Genomic DNA, 17,772 nt, shown 5'->3' with positions numbered 1-17,772 from the left:
CGAGAAGTCTGCCTCCAGGGTGGAAGATTTTCAGAGGGTACTGCTGCACAAGCTCCCATCACCCATCTGTGAGTTCAGAGCTCTCCTTTGCTCTAGCCCTGCCCTGTGAACTCAGCGCTCTCCTTTGCTCCCCCTCCCAGTGAGTTTTGTATTTTGTTGTCATAATCTTTCCCTATATCCTTCCTTGTTCTGGGAACTCATCTGGTTCGTTATTTTGGCATTTTGAGAAAAGATGTCACTGTACAAATCAGTCTGCCTCAAACTCATCTTTTTGCCTTAACCTTCTTAGTACCAAGATCACCAGTGGATCTTAACACTTGACTCATTTAAGTATGAGGAAATGTGAACCAGTAAGAGAACCCGAGAAAGCCTAGGAGAATCTGCAGCCCCGTGGCTTTTGTGTCAGGAACCCCCAAAGAAACTGTACTGCCACTGCCCTATCCTTCCAGAGTTTTGTCAACAGAATGTGGTTCATAATTTCTCACTTAAAACAAGTAAGAGAAACAGGAACCTACTCAGAGATGGCACTCTGAACAAACAGTGGGTTAACATCGAGAGATCTGTCCTGTAGCTCCTCACCAGCTGGCAGAGTATGTGTAAGACGGAAGGAAATAAGGGCGATCAATCAATCACTCTGAGGCACAAGCTTTCTGAGAGATGTGATGTCTGCTTCTCTTGTTACCATTATCCTCTCTCCTCCTTCTGTGGATGTTCTGTCCCCTCTGTTTCACTGGCCAGTGTCCACATTTCCTGCAAGCTGGTTCAGTGAGCTTGCCTCTGCCCGACTCCTTTAGTGAGGGTGGGGAAAGGACAGTAAGGCAGTAAGCCGTTTCCACAACACCTTTGCACCTGGTTGCTGGGCCTCAAGCCAGAAGAACATACATGAGCCGTGAAGTTTCCACTGATAAATCCACAGATGCTTCTAGCACCTCCTTTCTGCCTCAGCCTCACTGTGCCACCTGCCAGCTGGGAAATCAGTGCCAACAACAGGTAACAGAGACCCAGGCACAGGGCCAGGACCACTGTCGGACGCTTCCTGGCAGGATGTGGAGGCTGACGGTTGTAATGGAAGGAGATGGGGCTCAGCTTTAAGGCACCGTGCCAAACAGCAACAGACAGAAGCCAGGGCCTTTTTAGGTAGAAGTAACAGAAACCAAACAGGCAGTTCTACTATTTCCCTGCAACTACTATAGCATTTGCCAGTCTTGGTAGTTTAAAAAACAACAAAGTTTGTTCTCAGCACTGTGGCAGAGCTGTCTCCCTCTGGAGGCTCCTGGGATCCAGACTCTTCTCGATGCTACACTGGCTTCAGACATATCCCTTGCCTATGGCTGCATCACTCCACGCTCTGCCTGCCCTTGAACTACCTCTCTGCACTGGTTTTATAGAGGAAACATGAGATCGTGTTTAGGGCCCGCTTGGGTGAACTCCGCAAGATCTATAACGTGATCACACCTTTACCATATAAAGTGACTCTTCCGCCCCAATGTGACACACTTGTCAGCGCCTGGCCTTAGGACAGTGACCCAACTGGACCATTTCCACCTCATCTTCCTGCTAGCTTTGGAAGGCTCATATCCACACTTTCAACCCAGAATTATATTTTTATTCAGAGTCATTCCCACTTTTAAAAATGTCTTCGTGGTTAAGAGCATTACAGAGGGCCTGGGTTCAATTCCCAGGACCCACATCAAGTGGCTCACAGCCTCCTGGACTCACATAAGGAAATCATCAGACAGACACTTCCTCCTGTGTTGGAACCACTTTGTGGCTGTAGTAAGCAGGGCAGAGTGATGCTTTCCTTACTCCCTGGCCCTGACACACCCTGCCTCTCCCACCCACAAGTGCAGAGGTGTCCATTTCCATGCAGGTGGGGAAGGGAATTCTCTTTGTGAAATGGGAAGTTTGGGCCTTGCTTCGCTCTCACTTTGCCCAATACCTCCGTTGAGACCATCCCTCCTGTACCAGATGGCCTGCTGGCTGTGACTCTCCTCAGCAGAAGGCCCATGGCCGACACTGGGCCATCAGCATATCATCCACAAATACTGGAGAGGCAGGATGCCTTTCTCTGAGAGCTCTGCTGAGATGCTGAGAGTATAAAACTCCAGCATGGTGGCTCCTAACCTACCCTTCAGTGGGGCCTTTTCTAGCTACTGAGCAGCTATGTGAAGATTAGCTATCAAAAGATCCCTTGAACCCTGGAGTCAGATGTGCCCAAAGCCCAGTTTGCTTAGGCATTTCCTCAACCCAGTTTGACCTGTTAGTTAGGAAAGACCTGACAAAAGCCCAGAGCTCGCTGATAATGCCAGCAAACACTATCTTTAAGTTTGCAAAGGAATTGCCACGCATCCACTCAGTCTCAGTTGCTGGCTGCTGCTCCAGAGGTGGGTATATTCACCCTCAGGTATTCAGACTCAAGAGCAGTTCTGGAGGTATCCAAGGCCACACAGGTCTCCACATTTCCAGGTCAGATAACAGAAAGCCAGGTTGGTCTCAGTGCACATAGGTTTATTGAGCTGGTGTGCCGCTGCAGGCGCTGGGGAAACCATAGCAGGAGAGGCTGGGAAGCCAATGGGAGGCTGAGCAGGAGGGACCTGGGTCTCTCTCTTTAATGCCTACACAGCACCATATCATAGGTGACAGCAATGTCAGTGCTGGTCCTGGGGCATGGGGAGGCCGGGTAGTGAGTAACAGCTAACTGGGAGGGTGTTTCGACTTCAGTGCTAACTTGAGGCGATCTTGTCTGTCAGTCTGTTTATACAATCTCCTTAGTGCCTTGTTTTCTTGGAAAAGGATAGTTCCAAATTCTAGGAGTGGGGGCTGTCTCTGTCCTGCTCTGCAAGCCCAAGGGGCCCAATGAGGCTTCATCTACTGGTGATCATCTCTAGGATGGTGAAGAAAACAGACAAGATGCCTACTGACAGGAACACAGACTTTTCAGTCGGACCCTAGCCTCCACCCCTCACTCCAGGGGACAGTCACACAGAGGTCCAGATCTGCAAAGGGCAGCAGACCTGAGAGCAAGGGAGTTTGAGCAGTGAGTAGTTCAGTGAGCAGTAATCCAGAGACACGGCAGTCAACTGTGTTGTCCATGGTTCACCTTCCTAATTAGAGCAGGGCCTGGAGAGCCAGGGCAGTGAGTATGGGTATCGAGGATACCTTGGGAGTGAGGACAAAACGGGGACCGTTTCTGCCTCCATCCCTTCTCAGGCCACTCATGCCCCCCACCCCGGGCCTGCCTGGCAAGGGTAAGTAAGTACAGAAGGGAATGATGCAAAAACTGCCAACTCCCTGTCCTCTCCCCATACCTACCTGCAGGAAACAGCACCCAGCATTCTGGTAGGGGTTCCGCTGGTCCTGTAGAATTGATGGCTGGAAGCTGTCAAAGGTTTGTATGGCACCATCTATGGAGTAGAGAGATCCAGAGAAGGCTTGGGCAGAAAACCCTAGAAACGGCCCCACTCCCTTGGGGCAAAATGAGACACACCCTGGAATCTGCAATGCATGACCTGAGAGGAATGGTCACTGTGCTAAGAGTGACCCACAAACTGCTAGTGAGGTTGACAAGTGCTCCCCCACCCCTTACAGGTCAACACAATCGGGATTACTAAGAGTTTAACTCTCAGCTACTAAGTGGCAGAGACAGGCTTCAAACAGGCCCCCAGAAATCTGGAACCCAGCCATTCTACCCCGAAGCAAGAACAGCAGCGTTAAGTTGGGAGCACATGGAGGAAAGGGTCTCCTCATTAGTGTCAAAGGGAGTCTCAGCCAACCTCAGGCCATTGGACACGTTTTAACTCATCCTTTCTAGCCCTCAGAGATTCCTGACACCTCTAGAATTCTCTAGTGATCTGTTACCTGGTCTCTGGAAGCAGCTACTCAAAGAACCTCAGTTTCTTTCCATCAAAAAAAATGGGGAGGGGCTCATATCAGCCAGCAAGATGGGTCAGCATGCACTTGCCACCAAAACTGACGACCCCAGCGTTATCCCGGGGACCCACATGGTAGAAAGCGAGACTCTCACAAGTTGTCCTCTGACTTCCACCCATGCACCATGGCATGTGCACACTGTCCATCACCCACACCAAATAAGACGCAACGTAAACATTTTAAGGGTCTTCAAGAGCCAGGCGGCTTGGACTGGGCCACAGACAACCGTGGTTCCCCAAGCTATCCAGTCCCCTCACCCAAGCAGGGGTTCCTTGTAAAGAGCTTTCGGAAGGCGTCACATTCTTCACGCCGGTTTCCGCTGGCCTCACAACCGCACCAGGGCGCGACGCGCGCGCTCACGTTGTCCAGGTAGTTGGGGGTGACCACGGTGCCTGCGGGGACCCCCAGGGCGTGTGACGGGCGCCCCGAGTCTGCCGAGGCCGCCCCGCCCCTCCCGAGGCCGCCCAGCGTACCTACGAGGCCTGCGTAGGCGCGCAGACAACGCGGACCCCGCTCCTCCGGGCAGCCGTCGCGGGAGCCGGGCGCGGGAGCACACGAGGCCTGGAAGGCAAGGAGACGGGGCCTGCGCGCGCCCGGACGCCGGTGAGCGGCCCAGCCCGCCCCGCACGCACCGGCACAGGCGGCTGCGCTCGCAGCGGTCCAGGGGCTTCAGGCAGGAGGGCGGCGCCGGCCCGGGGCCCGAGAACGCGCAGGCGGGCGCGAATGTCTGGCGCCGTCGCTCGGCGCACGCGGGGCCTTCGCATCCGCAGAAGAGCAGCGCATGCGTGAGCGCCGGAGGCCCGCGGGCGAAGAAGCGACGCAGGGCACGGCGGCAGCGGGAGCGCACGCAGCCCCCGGATCCCGGCCAGCCCCCGGGAGCCCGACCCAGGCATCGCGCTACGTACTCCGAGCGCAGCTGCTGACACTGCTCGTCTGCAGTGCACGCCTCGGCCGCTTCCACACACCGATTCCCGTCGGTGGAGCACGCAGACCCTGGTGAGGGGCGGGCAGGCTGCAGTCCTCCGTGCTTGGTTCTCCACATTCCACACCCCGGAATTTGGGGGCGGGGGAGGGTACCCAAACCCAAGGGGAGAGATATAGTGTGGCCCATAAGCGTGACCCGTTGATCCTGAAGAAGGGGCATGAGCAGGTCCTTGGGATAGCTACCCAGGTCGTGAATGGATGCAATACTCAGAGATTGAAAGGGCCTGACCTTTCCCCAGAAGCTGAGGTTCAGTCTGCACCACCATCTCCAGAACTAGCACATGCATCCACAGAGGGTCTAGTGGGCCCGTTTCATCCCCCCCAGCTCCACCTGACAGGACACTGAGGCTTAATGGACACATTGGAAACGGCACTTCTCATCCTCTTGATGATACACTGGCGTTCTCTTCTCTGACACATGGAAAGCCTTTGAGTAAATCTATAGGTTTCTGGCCCTCCTTCCATCCTGACTTGTGCCTCCTGACCCCTGTCCAGATGCTTCTTCATTGATCTGAGTCTAACCCATCTTTCCCCATCTGGACTCTGGCTCTGGACCACAAAAGGGGATTCTGAGCTTTGGATTCGCCAGACAGGTACTATATCTTGAGTAACACATTCAGGCCCTGACGTCCAGATGTGGATTCAGACAGGCCCCTGATAGCAGACCATAGGACTTCATCTTGAGACAGACCTGGACATTTATCAGTAGTTTCAGTGAAGATGTAGGTAAGTCACAGATGACAGCCCATTTGGGGAAAATAGAATGCCTGACCCCGCGGGAGTAGCATCAGTAGACCTGGCAACTGTGTCCGAACTTGCCACTGGACATATGTAAATTCAGCCAAGTCACCAAATTCAGGCTTATGGCACTTCCTTTGCCCACCCTGTTACCTCTCTGGCATCCCAGACTCAGTAAAATTGCCTGGCCTGGTCTCTCAGCCATCACCCTTAAATGTGCTCCAGGCAACGTGGCATGGCTGAGCCACCAGGAATCAGTAGGAAACTCTCAAGAGCAGGAGCTCTGAGGACTACATTGTGGGGGTGGGGGAAAGAAGGAAAAAGAAAGTTCCTGGGGCACTGGTATCAAGGCTAGATTTGGCAAGGGTGGCTCAGCTGAACCGAAAGATGGGTTGCAAGGCATCATACAGCGGGGGCATGTGTTCCCTCGACAAAGCACGAGCCGTCTTTGAGCATCCCTTCCAGCAACCCAGCTTTTTCTTTAGTAACTCTTGCAATCCCACCTTGTCCCTGAGGATCAGGGCCAGAGAGGGCAGGGGCCAGGGCCAAGGAGGAGATGGGTTCTCACCCAGCAGCAGCAGCAGCAGCAGCAGCAAGAACAGCAGTGCAGACTCCAAGCAGCAGGCCATAGCGGCTGGCAGAACCCCAGTTAGACAGATGCTTCTTCCTAGAACCTATTAAGCCTGGAGGGCAGCGGACACCTGCCGACAGGTGTGCTCCTAGTGTTAGAGAGGAAATAACATCCTGCTGGCTTCACTCTGTCCCCACCCCCAGACAGCACCTTCAGTGGATCCAAAGTCACTAAGCCAGGGCCTGATATTACCTGGATAGATCCAGTGTACCCGACTGCCTGTTATACACAAGCACTTGGCTCCGAGTGGGAACGGTTCCTCCTGGGGGTGGGGTGGGGAGAGCTTCATGAGATGTAAATATTAAGCAAGAATTAAGCCTCACAAGTCTAGAAAAGCTGAAACCTGTGAGATTCACAAAGCCCCATCTCAAGGTTATAAGCAACTGCTGGAAGACATCCTGGCAAGCAGGCTACCTGCTAGCCCTGCAGGGAGCTCTAGGGTCACCACCCATGTTTGGGTGGGTGTTTGGGTGATAATCATGCCCCTGTAAATAATCCCAGTAAACCCAAATAAATAAATAATGTGTAAAACTAATAATAACAAATCCCCCCAAATAAATATTTGCCAAGTTGGACTTTGGTGGATTTATTTCTGTGGCCCATTGTCAGTTGCCTATCTGATGAAGAGGCATGTGTGTTGTATCTCCTCAGGAAGCCTCACACACCCCCATACAACTCCGGGAAACCTTGTCCCTCCCATGCTGAACCAGTAACTTTAGGAAATCAGTTGTTCTGTTGTCTTCTTATTAACTTTATTGTCTGTTTTTTGTTCACTGGGTTTACACATGTAGAAAAGTTGCAAAGACATTGGTACTACACACACACACACACACACACACACACACACACACACACTCCATCCCCAGCTTCTAAACTCTGCTCTCTGACAGCATAGCACAGGGATCAGCACTTGAAAGGAATACTGGAACACTGTGAAGTAAAGTATAATCATTTAAATTCTCCAGTTTTCCCATGTATGGCCTTTTTCTGTTCCAAAACCTGGCACATGGTGGTATACATTGTAAACGTAGCACTTGGAAGTAGCAGTTGTCAAGGTGAAGGCAGAAGGATCAAGAATTCGAGGCCAGCCTGAGCTACATTGAGATTTTTGTCTCAAAAACAAAGGGTGACAGGTTGGCTCATTGAGTAAAGACTCCTGCTACCAAACCTGACACCTTGAGTTCAGTCTGGACCCATATGACAGAAGTTAACCAACTCTCTAAAGTTGTCCTCTGACAAGGCCTGCACACACACACACACACACACACACACAATCAATAAAATGAAGAAAATCAGATTCAGAATCCCCACTAAATTTGCCATGCCCCTTCCCAAATGAGGCAGTCTCTTAGTATTTTTTTAATCTATATTCTTCCTTTAAACAATAATTTGGGGTGCGGAGGACGAGTGTGTGCTCAGCGGTTAAGAGCACTGACTGCTCTTCCAGAAGTCTTGAGTTCAATTCCCAGCAAACACATAGTGGCTCAAAACCATCTGTAATAGGATCTGATGCCCTTTTCTGGTGTGTCTGAAGACAACTACAGTGTACTCATATACTAAATAGATAGCTATATAGATACACACTCACAGTTCTTAAAGAACAGGCCTAGATAAGGCAGTTAGTAACCTGGACTTGGTCTGTTCTCCACAGTTGGGCTCTCCCCCGGTCAGAGGCTGTTAGTAACCCAGACTTGGCCTGTTCACCACTGCAGGCCTTTAGCTGTTGTGTGTATGATAGAATTTTATGAAAATATCTCCTTCATTCAAAGAGACTGAACTTCTGTTGAACCTCACAGGCAAGTCGATATGCCATGAAAACACTTAGAACTTAACCTGCTATCCTCCCGTGTACTCAGCCTTTTTATTTAATCTCCCTTTAAGAGAACTACGAAAATATCTGTAAGAAGAAGACTTGATGTCTCCCTCGTATGATTAAGGGCCAGGTTTTTATTGTGGATATGAGAAAGAACAGTGGCATCTGGAAGAGTCCAGAGTAGAGAGAGGGGGAAGTAGACTGAGGATGGCCACCAGACTGGACATGGCAGGGCTGTCTGTGAGACAGAACAGCAGACTGGACATGGCAGGGCTGTCTGTGAGACAGAACAGCAGACTGGACATGGCAGGGCTGTCTGTGAGACAGAGCAGCAGACTGGACATGGCAGGGCTGTCTGTGAGACAGAGCAGCAGACTGGACATGGCAGGGCTGTCTGTGAGACAGAGCAGCAGAGATCAGAGCAGAGAGAACCAGAGTGAGAAGCAGGAGCAGAGCAGAGAGAAGACAGCGGAAATATCAGGGTTTTACATTAGTGTTTATTAGCAAAGATCAATATTTAATGTCTCTTACTACATAAACCAAGTATGGAGGTATATACTGTCACATAACCTGTCACAGTGGTTTGGATGTCATGTCTCCCATATTTGTGGGCATTTGATCATCAGGTCCCCAGGTGGTGACCCTGTTTGGGGAGGTTTAAGGGGTGTGGCCTTGCTGGAGGAAGGGTATTTGCTGGGGCAGGAGTTGAGGTTTCAAAGCCTCCTACAATCCCCAGCTGCTCTCTCTGCTTCCAGTCTGTGGTCTGAGTCTGAGCCCTCAGCCCTCAGTTCCAGCTCTCTGCTGTGTCTAGTGCTGAAATTCCCCAGGAATCTCATGCTGGGAGAAAGAGAAGGTGGTAGCCAGTCTGTCATGAAGAAATCTCATGTGATCCTGACAACTTTCAGACCATCTCACAGGGTGAGACTGAAGCCTAGATAAGTGTGGGTGAATGGATCTCTGTGAGTTTGAGGCCAGCCTGATCTACACAGTGAATTTCAGGGACAGCCAAGGCTGTTACACAAAGAAATGCTGTCTCAAACAAAACAAGGAAACAAAACTGCAAGTGCACGTTCCACCTGGTGCGCTTGGTCTTCAGCATGTACCCTCTTGATGAAGACTATAGTTTGGTCTTGCTGGGAGCTTTTGCTTTGCTTGGGTGTTCTTTTATGTGATACTGAGAATATTTCTACTCGGTAGGGACCAAACCCAGGACTTGGTCTATGCTACACAAGCACTTTACCAATTCCAGCTCATGCTTCAACTTTGCTGTTTTAGATTTATCTTACTTCTAATTGTGGGTGCCACATGTGAGTGGTGCCTGTGAGAGGCCAGATGTATCAGATCTGCAGCTGGAGTTACAAGTGCTGGTGTGATACCTGATATGTTTGCTGGTCTTCTGGAAGCTGAAGATATTCTCTTAACAGCTGAGCCATCTCTTCATTTCCTCATGCTACAACATCTTTAACCCTTTTGTGCCAGGGGCCAGCCCTGCTGACTCTTCCTTCTGCTTGGTTCCTCTTGAGGCAGCAGAGGGGGAAGAGCGTTGGCTGGGGTAAAAGTTGGTCTTAAAGATATTTACGGTTGCTGTTTTATAATAAAACATTTACCTATCTTAAGTTTAAGTCACTTTGCTACTGTAGCTTACCTGCCTGAGTTCCTTTTTGGGACCATAAAGTGCAGTCTCTGGCATTTATCACCTCGACCTAAAACAGCAGGGGATTAAGTAAAGTAGCTTTTGTTGTTTCTCCACTCTGGAACAGCTCAGCTCTAACTCCCAGCCTGCTAGAAGTCATAGGAAGAAAAGGAGGGACACTTTGACAAGTGATTTCAGCCTTTGTTTCTATGTTCTCTCTAAACAGTTTCCTATGAAAGTTCTCTAGGAAAGGGGGATCAGGGAATTAAATACAGAATTAATTGCTAGAGCCTTTTCCTCCTTGTCCAGATGCCTCTGGATTGTCAGGCTAGGAGGAAGTTTGGAGCAATAAACTTCTACTGAACCAGAAAAAGATCATGTTCACAGAAGGAAAAACTTATACACAAGCAAATAAAGATTAAACTCACATAAATTCATATGCAGATTCATGGATACACATTCACAAATCTCTATTTGAACTAGCTTACATGCTATCTCATAATTACACACTTAAACGCGTGCGCGCACACACACACACACACACACACACACACATGTATATGGAGCAAAAGACCAAGCATCGGTGTAGAAAGAACTCACTCACTCTGAATGAAAAAATGAGCTCCAATCTTTATTGCACAGAGTAAGAAAAAGCTTCTACCCTTTTATTGCTGAATGAATTAAACCCAACTCAGTAAGAAGAAAGCTTTGTTCTCTTTAGTAAGACTCAGCCTGCCTTGCTCTTAAGAAAGGACCTGTTCTATCCCATGGAAAGGAGAAGCCTGCCTCCTCCTTCTGCTCTCTCTGGAGCTTCTTCTCTCTTCCTCTTTCCCTCTGCATTCTGTACATTGCTCTCTTAGTTTTTTATGTTGCCTTATACTTTCTAAGTTATTCCATGCTGCATTCTCCTTCTATTCTTGCTCTCTCCTCCTGCTCTGACGTCACAGTGCTCTGCTTCCAATGCCTCACTCTCAGTGCTGTCTCTCCAGTGTTATATCTTCCAATGTGGTCTTTCTGAGTCTTTTGTATCTTTTCTAGGAGAACAGATCACATGGATTTTTCCAAGCATTCCTCCACCCCTTTCTTAACAAAAGTTCACTAGAAGTTGAGACATAAACTAAATAAGTTTACAACTGAGAATGTATACATGCATTTCCATTAGGAGTAATTATCTGGCTAAACATTCATCATCTGTCACCAGTTCTGCAAGTTCATAGAGAGTTAAAAACCATAACTTTTGTGGCAAAGCTTTGTATTGATAAACCCAGTCAATATTTTATCTCCTGTCCTTGTACCTATAATATATCGTTAGTTCCCTTTTTAAGACCTTTGGTTAATAGTTTTACAACCTCTTGGAATGTGTTCTAAGTTGTAGATGCCTGCTTGCTATCTTAGAAGCAATTAATTCATGACACATGAAGACTGGAAGAGTTTTCAATGCAGTTTTCATATCAGAGAAGACTTAATAGCAGTCCTATCATAAAAGAGCTTAATAATTTCTAATAAAAATTTAGGAATTCTAGGATCCTCATTAAGAATTAAGAAATCATCTATTTGTCTATATAGCATCACTACAAGACAGTACATCTTCGTTGTTTTTTCTGCAGAGATCTGCTCAAAGGGGTGGGCTAATACCTAGTGATTGTAATATATATTTAATAATACTAGGAAAAGCATATTAATAGCAGGAATCTTTCCTACAATGAAATCTCCTTGGCCTTGCCTGCAGAAGCAAATCTACCATTAATTGTACAGTCCATGGCAGAACCATCTCAGGAAGATCACTTGCTAGTTTTTAGCTTCTCCTTGATGGCTCCTGGCACTTTGTAGCCATTCTATAACACACAATATATATATATATTTGTTATAATTATATATATATATATATAATTGTTATAATTATATATATATAATTGTTTAGAATATGTATGTGTTATATATATGTTTAGAATATATATTCTAAATATATAGGTATTATCACTCTTAGATTTATATAATTAATATTAAATAATAAAATAATATTATTTTATATTTTATATTGCACATATATTATGATCATTATTATAAACACATAGTAAAATAATATCAAATGATAAGGTAATAAAATTAAATAATATTTAAAATAAAATATAATACATTTATATATACTAACATATATGTACTAATAAACATGTACTGTGATATATATTTTATACACATTATTAGTTAATATTGGTAGTTAAAAATTGTAGTAAAAGAACCTGTGTTTGCCAATGGCCAGATGTCAAGGGAAATCATGATTACCTGGTGTTAGATTATGGACTGGAGCTAATCCGGCCATACACACTGGCAGCAACCTCTCTCACACAGCTCCATAAAGACAGTGAATGGCAAGTGCCCTACCCAGGGGAGAGAGTGGGCCCTAAAATGCAAATGTTTGAATCCAGATGCTGCTCAGGCCATGGTGTCTGCAGCAGCCTTTTCCCTCTTACATATGTTAACAGAGGAGACACTGACTGGTTCCCTAGCTGACAGACATCCTGGGGTGAGGGTCCCTCATCAGAGCAAACTTGCAGCAAAGGGTACTTCCTTGCCTGTCCCACACCCCCTTTATGGGTTTATGCTATGAAACCTTTCCTATCTTTAGGAAAGACCAACAGATTCCACTTTTACCACATGGGCTTTGAGATTCTGCCCTGCTGTCTCTGGTGCTGGGGCCTGAACTGTCCCAGGAACCCCACCATGCTGTTTTCTCTCCATCTGTACATGGTGTTACTAGTTTTGTTTTGTTTTTGTTCAGTTTTCAAAACAGGGTTTTTCTGTGTAGCCCTGGCTATCCTGGAACTCACTCTGTAGACCAGGCTGGCCTTGAACTCAGAGATCTGCCTTCCCCTGCCTCCACCGCCCAGATGTTGTTTCTTCTTTCTTTCTTTCTCTGTAATCCATCTCAGTGTCCCTTTAGAAAACAACTCAGACCCTTTCAGCAAGTCACAGCCAACAACACTGAGACAGCTATGGATTTATTGTTATTACACACACTCTGACATTTCAGAATAGTACAGCTCTCAGGGCAGGTGGGTACGTCATGACGTAGCTTAGGGTTCCTGTGGTGAGTAGGAAGAGCTCAGCATCCAGCCCATTGGAAGAATAAGAGTGCATCTGAGTCACTGAGGACTGGGGCCCAAGAAGAACCAGTGTCTCCCTTCCCTGCCCCTAGGGCTTCCAGCATCCTGGTCTCCATGACAACAGCTTCTCTGAGGGCCATGCCTCATTTCCTTATTGAAACAAGCTCATAAATCTGAGGAGTAAGCAACAAGCTGAGACAGAGGCTGGTGACTGGGCAATGGGAGGGCTTCCGGGTGCTTCACCTACCATAGGGATTGGACAGGTCTGCATGGCACAAGCTTCATAGAGTAGTTTTTAGGTAAGCACGGAGTTCTCAGCGTCTGAGAACAATTCAAGAGATGAAGGGTGCAGACACTGTTGGCAAGTGGTCCCCGGGGCTGAGCAAGACAGAGGATTGAAGATGGTTGCGTGTTAGTAAAGAAAGGGGGCATCTAGAAGCAGGCAGATGGCACGGACCCACCCCTTACTTCCATCTCCATGCCCCAAGTGCCACACTTACACAGGGGTGAGGAGGGCTCTCCGGTGATAATGGTGCCAAACTCCACAGGGTGAACACCGCCCAGGGGTTGGTCCCTGCAGGGGCCATTGATGGACCAGATCAGAGTTCAGAAGGTTGGAGAGTGATGGTGTGTGAGACAAAGGGTGATTGCTTCCCCACGACACAGTCCCGGTTCCCTAACCCTGCCTTTTCCACCCAAGCTTCAAGTCCCACATTCCTGCTCCATCTGTAAGATGTCCAGACCTCACCTAAGACCCAGAGCCTCCTCCGCTCCAGCCCCCACTCACTCTAGATGTAGGCCTCACCCAGGTCCCATCTAGAGCTGAAGCGCAGAGAGGTCTCCCTTGGGGTGGGAGCTGTGCCTTCCTGTGTTCCTTTTAGTGGTGTTCTGCTAGTCTAGACTCTGAACTGCCTGTACCTTTCTCATAGGCCTTGCCCTTTTTTTGATGGTTCATCCAAATATTCCCACTGTCCTTGAGACTGAATCCTGATGACAATGTGCAGCTGCCACCCCTCTGCAGTGCCCCTCCCAACTGCCACTCCACCTGTTTCTCTGCCTGCAGACCTCAGGCACCACCTGGCCTTTCCAAGACCTAGTTGGCTCCTGGGGCCTGCGGTGCTGTTCCCGGCCTGAGGTGCCCCCAGGTCACATCTACAGCCCCAGCTCTGCCCTTTCCCTCAACTGGCCTGGAACACTTCCAGATTCAGACACGGACATAATGTGCCTTGTAGGACCCCAAAGGGCTGCTATGCCCTGGCTGAGCCTTTCCTTATGCTGCTGTCTACTAAGTATCATTCTTTGGCTCCTCTAGGATCAAAACATCCTGACTAAGGCATGGTGCCCCAGGAAGGGAATTTACTCTTGACATCCTATTGCCCCCCAGTTGAGTTCCTGCTTTTTCACATCCTAATACATGGTGCCCCAGGAAGGGAATTTATACTTGACATCCTATTGTCCCCCAATTGAGTTCTGTTTTTTCCTGAGTTTGTATTTTTCCTTCCCTGGCTTGCTGTATATATATTGAACCTGCTGAGTAAAAGTTTTGGCATTCTCTCACAACGGACGACCCGAGTCTGAGTATTTCTTTAATCCCCCAGGCCTACGCCCGAGCTTGGTACTGCGGGCAGTGCCTGAGCTGTCAGTGCCTGATTTGGCCAGGGGTCCAGTGAAGAGGCAGCCCTAGGTACACCAGGTCTGTTATAAAGGTGGCATTTCTGTCCGCCAGAGAATTAGGTTTGCAGCCGTGATCTACAGGGGACAGAGGCACTGAGTCCTGGCACAGAGGGATCAACACTATAGCTGGCCGGTGACAGGAAGCACAAAGGGGTGCTGGGCTTAGCTCTGAGAGACCTGAAGGGAGTAACGACTAACTAGGGCAAAGGTCGTGGGAGATGGCTGAAATATGGAGACACTGAAGCTAGAGAAGTCTTCAGGGACACAGGGAGGACAGGTTGTGTTGAATTTGTTTAAGACAGAAAAGGAAAAAAAAAAAAACAAAAGCAAGGTGATGCCATGAAAAGGAAAGCACCGAGTGCTGGTCAAGCCCTGATACACACCATGGACATTCCCACCGCCTATGGGCTCTCAGTATATCCAGAGGAGAGTAAGGACGCCATTTAGCTTCCTACAGTTCCCGCTCCCTGTAGCCTCCCACTCTCCTCGCTCCCTGTAGCTTCCCACTCTCCAAAGTCCTGATGAGTTCTGAGAAGCAGGAGCCACAGGGGCAGGCTCAGGAAGAGGGACCTGAGCCCTCAGAGGTTGGCACTGAGCTTACCTATTACATAGGGGCTTCCTCCTGCAGCACCGTCCTGGTCGATGACAGAGTGTTGGGAGCTGGTAGTAGCACCAGGCTAGACCAGCCCCAGGAAGCAGAGGCAGCAGGAAGCTGAGGAGCATGGCCAAGGGGAAAGCATCCGGGTCTGTGGAGGGCAGGGGTGCTGAGTCCCAAGCGGGCTACTATCTAGGTGGTTCCTGCCTGCTCCCACCCCGCTGGCATACTTGCAGACAGTGCAGGGCCACTATCCACACTACCACCCAAGCCAGGCTTGTCACAGAAGGGTGGAGCCCAGCCAGCAGCACAGTGACAGTTACGATTGCTATTGCAAACCTAAGAAGAGGATAGAAAAGTCACCAGGTAGCAAGGACCTCCAAGGTCACCCTGACCCCTTAGGCTACTCACCCCATGGTTATGGCAGGCAGTCAAGCAACGTTCCAGCTCCTGGGAGGTAGCATTCTGACAGTGCCTATCCTGGCACACCTATGGGCATTGTGCCCACTGGGCAGTGAGGAGAACACTTTGGCATGGAAAACTCAATAACCAGGAGGGGTTGGGTGGGCAGGGCTCACCATTCTAGGTCCACAGCGGGTTCCTGGCTCCACCAGACCCAAGTCAAGCTGGTCCAAGTGACTATCAGGGAGCACAAAGGCTCCTCGGCAAACCACTTCGCGGCCCTCTAGGAGAACTGTGGAATCCATGGTCACTATGTGAGGCACTAGTGGATTTGGCTCCCCTCCCTGGCACAGCAGCTTCCCACACCGAGCGTCCCTGGGGAGGAAGTGGACAGTGGTCAACATCTTTGAGTGCGCCCTCCACATGCTCTGCCCTAATTTACAGCCGTAGACCCTCAGGTCCACACCTCACCTCTGTGCACAAGGCAGGAAGCTACCCTTGCTGTCCTGGCCACAGTGGCCCTGCGAATTCCCCACGGAGTTCATCTTCTGGAAGCATGGCTCGGGGGCCGGCTGGGATTCTGGGGGATAGAAGCAGGGCAGCTCGGGCCTTGGTTCCACGTGTGGAGCTTGCTCACAGTAGAAAACCGTAGGTTCTAGTAGTGGTCGGGGCACCAGGACCAGCATGCGGTCTCACCAGACCCCCATAGCTGCTGGCACTGCTGCTCCAGCGTGGGACACCAGCCGTCTAGACAATAGCCGCGCCCCTCGGCGCAGGGTGAGCCATCCAGTAGATAAACGTCTGCGGGACAATGCGGGGAGGTGCCGGTACAGAACTCGGGGAGGTCGCAGTCACTCGCAGCGGGACGACAAGGCGTGCCTGCAGGCTTTAGCTGCACCAGTGACCCATTAAAGGAAAACAGAGAGATCTTTGTTGAAAGCCCGAGGGAGCGCTAAGTGAACCCACACACAGGGTCAAGCTCACACTCAGAAAGGGGACTAGAAGGTACCAGCCCAGCTAAGATCAACAGGCCGCTCCCCAGTATCCCGAGTCCTCACCAGGCACCACGCACAGCAATCGCCTTGGGCGCATTGCGCCCCCGCACGCAGGGAGCAGTTGTGGGCAAAGCAGCAGGGGTCTGGGATCTTTTGAAGTCAAAAGGAGAGAACGGAACATGTGATGGCGGAGCAAGCTAGACCTGGGAGAGGCTGGGGGTCAGCCTTGAATCCCAGGGACGGAGATGACCTGACCTGGTCAGAACTGCAGTCGCACTCTTCTCCTGCTTCCACGAAGCCGTTTCCGCAGCGGCTGGGCGGCACCAGGCTCCCAGACGCCGAGACGTTGGAGAGGCACGTACCGCCCCCTTTGCGGAAGAAGGTGTGCAGCTGACGGCGGCTGCAGGCGCTGAAGACGCGCGGGAAAGGGTGTCTGCAGGTGGAAGACGGATGTCGTTGGTGGTGCGGGGACCATCTGGGGCGCTGGAGCCACCTCTTTAGCTCAGGTTGCTACTGCAGTCTGGGCCCCGAGGTTAGCCCCACAGCCGCCAAGACGTGCCATTTCTTCCTAAGCTAAGCGAGCAGTCTAGAGAGGGGGAGGGTAAGGGAATGATAGAAACTCGAGACAGGATGCTGTGAAGCTAAAATCGGGCAGTCCGGGTCCCAAGGAGGACCAAGATCAGGAGTGGAGTACCCTAGTCCGGCAGTCATTCTGACACTCCATCTTATCAGCATTTCTCCCACCGAGGCCCTATTAACAAGCTGTTATCATCCTCACTTTACTCAAGAAGGAACTGAGGGGTAAGCAAAGAAACGCAGTCGCCCCGTCCAGGTCCGGTGGCACCGACCTTCTGTGCGTACCCTGTGGCTGCCTCCATGACGCAGCCTCCTTGCTCTGCGTTTGCCTCCATGCAGCAGCCCTCTGGGTCATGGTGGAGGCCCAGGCTGTGGCCTATCTCGTGGGCCATGGTAGCTGCTGTGCCGATGGGGAGTTCCGAGTGGTCCTGGGGAGCCGGGCTTCACTGAGGACCACAAACCCTGCCCAAACCTCTCTCCTCCTAGGTCCCCAGCAGAGCTTACTGTGCTCACACCTCCGGAGCTCTCTGCACGGCACATGCCCTCCACAGGCGCCAGGCCCACCGTGGTACCCTGGAAGGGGCGGCCCCTAAGGACGGCGGAGAAGGGTGTGACTGGATGGATCTGCAAATAAGGACCTCCTGCAACGTGTGTGTGTGTGTGTGTGTGTGTGTGTGTGTGTGTGTGTGTGTGTGTG

General features: G+C 50.1%; 2 protein-coding genes across 4 annotated transcripts in view; both read right to left on the bottom strand.

Annotated features, from left to right (window-relative positions):
• Positions 1-2,578: 2,578 nt before the first annotated feature.
• On the bottom strand, positions 2,579-6,281 carry Gfra4 (GDNF family receptor alpha 4). 3 transcript variants are annotated; one of them, XM_028756626.1, is made up of 6 exons: positions 6,221-6,281; positions 4,563-4,923; positions 4,404-4,513; positions 4,188-4,322; positions 3,313-3,404; positions 2,579-3,235 (listed from the first exon to the last, which is right to left on the bottom strand). In XM_028756626.1, exons 1-6 carry the CDS (start codon positions 6,279-6,281, stop codon positions 3,077-3,079), a joined length of 918 nt encoding a protein of 305 aa, XP_028612459.1. In that variant the 3' UTR covers positions 2,579-3,076. The 3 variants fall into 3 exon arrangements, with proteins under 3 accessions (XP_028612459.1, XP_028612468.1, XP_028612478.1); XM_028756635.1 differs by lacking the exon at positions 6,221-6,281 and adding an exon at positions 5,806-5,891 and having other exon boundaries at positions 2,579-3,239; positions 3,329-3,404; XM_028756645.1 differs by having other exon boundaries at positions 3,109-3,159.
• Positions 6,282-12,712: 6,431 nt separating this feature from the next.
• Adam33 (ADAM metallopeptidase domain 33) overlaps positions 12,713-17,772 on the bottom strand; it is a 13,341-nt gene continuing 8,281 nt past the window's right edge. Inside the window, exons 11-23 of the mRNA XM_028755420.1 lie at positions 17,580-17,664; positions 17,361-17,503; positions 16,755-16,932; positions 16,563-16,649; positions 16,201-16,396; positions 15,976-16,084; positions 15,681-15,879; positions 15,514-15,591; positions 15,333-15,441; positions 15,109-15,253; positions 13,334-13,407; positions 13,081-13,154; positions 12,713-13,006 (exon numbers count right to left, since the gene is read on the bottom strand). Coding sequence (XP_028611253.1) covers positions 13,129-13,154; positions 13,334-13,407; positions 15,109-15,253; positions 15,333-15,441; positions 15,514-15,591; positions 15,681-15,879; positions 15,976-16,084; positions 16,201-16,396; positions 16,563-16,649; positions 16,755-16,932; positions 17,361-17,503; positions 17,580-17,664 — 1,429 coding nt within the window. The 3' untranslated portion in view covers positions 12,713-13,006; positions 13,081-13,128. The remainder of the gene's footprint in view (positions 13,007-13,080; positions 13,155-13,333; positions 13,408-15,108; positions 15,254-15,332; positions 15,442-15,513; positions 15,592-15,680; positions 15,880-15,975; positions 16,085-16,200; positions 16,397-16,562; positions 16,650-16,754; positions 16,933-17,360; positions 17,504-17,579; positions 17,665-17,772) is intronic.

This window comes from Grammomys surdaster, unplaced genomic scaffold, assembly GCF_004785775.1.
Source record: "Grammomys surdaster isolate TR1022 unplaced genomic scaffold, NIH_TR_1.0 129, whole genome shotgun sequence".
NCBI lineage: Eukaryota > Metazoa > Chordata > Mammalia > Rodentia > Muridae > Grammomys > Grammomys surdaster.
This window is presented reverse-complemented; position numbering and strand designations above follow the sequence as displayed.

Excerpts from the sequence above, each read along its gene's own strand:
- Gfra4 (XM_028756626.1), bottom strand. The coding sequence starts at position 6,281 with ATGGCCTGCTGCTTGGAGTCTGCACTGCTGTTCTTGCTGCTGCTGCTG. Across the intron at positions 4,924-6,220 it reads GCTGCTGCTGCTGCTGCTGG|GGTCTGCGTGCTCCACCGAC; the intron begins GTGAGAACCCAT and ends GCCCCTCACCAG. Across the intron at positions 3,236-3,312 it reads CTGGGTGCTGTTTCCTGCAG|GCCCGGGGTGGGGGGCATGA; the intron begins GTAGGTATGGGG and ends CTTGCCAGGCAG.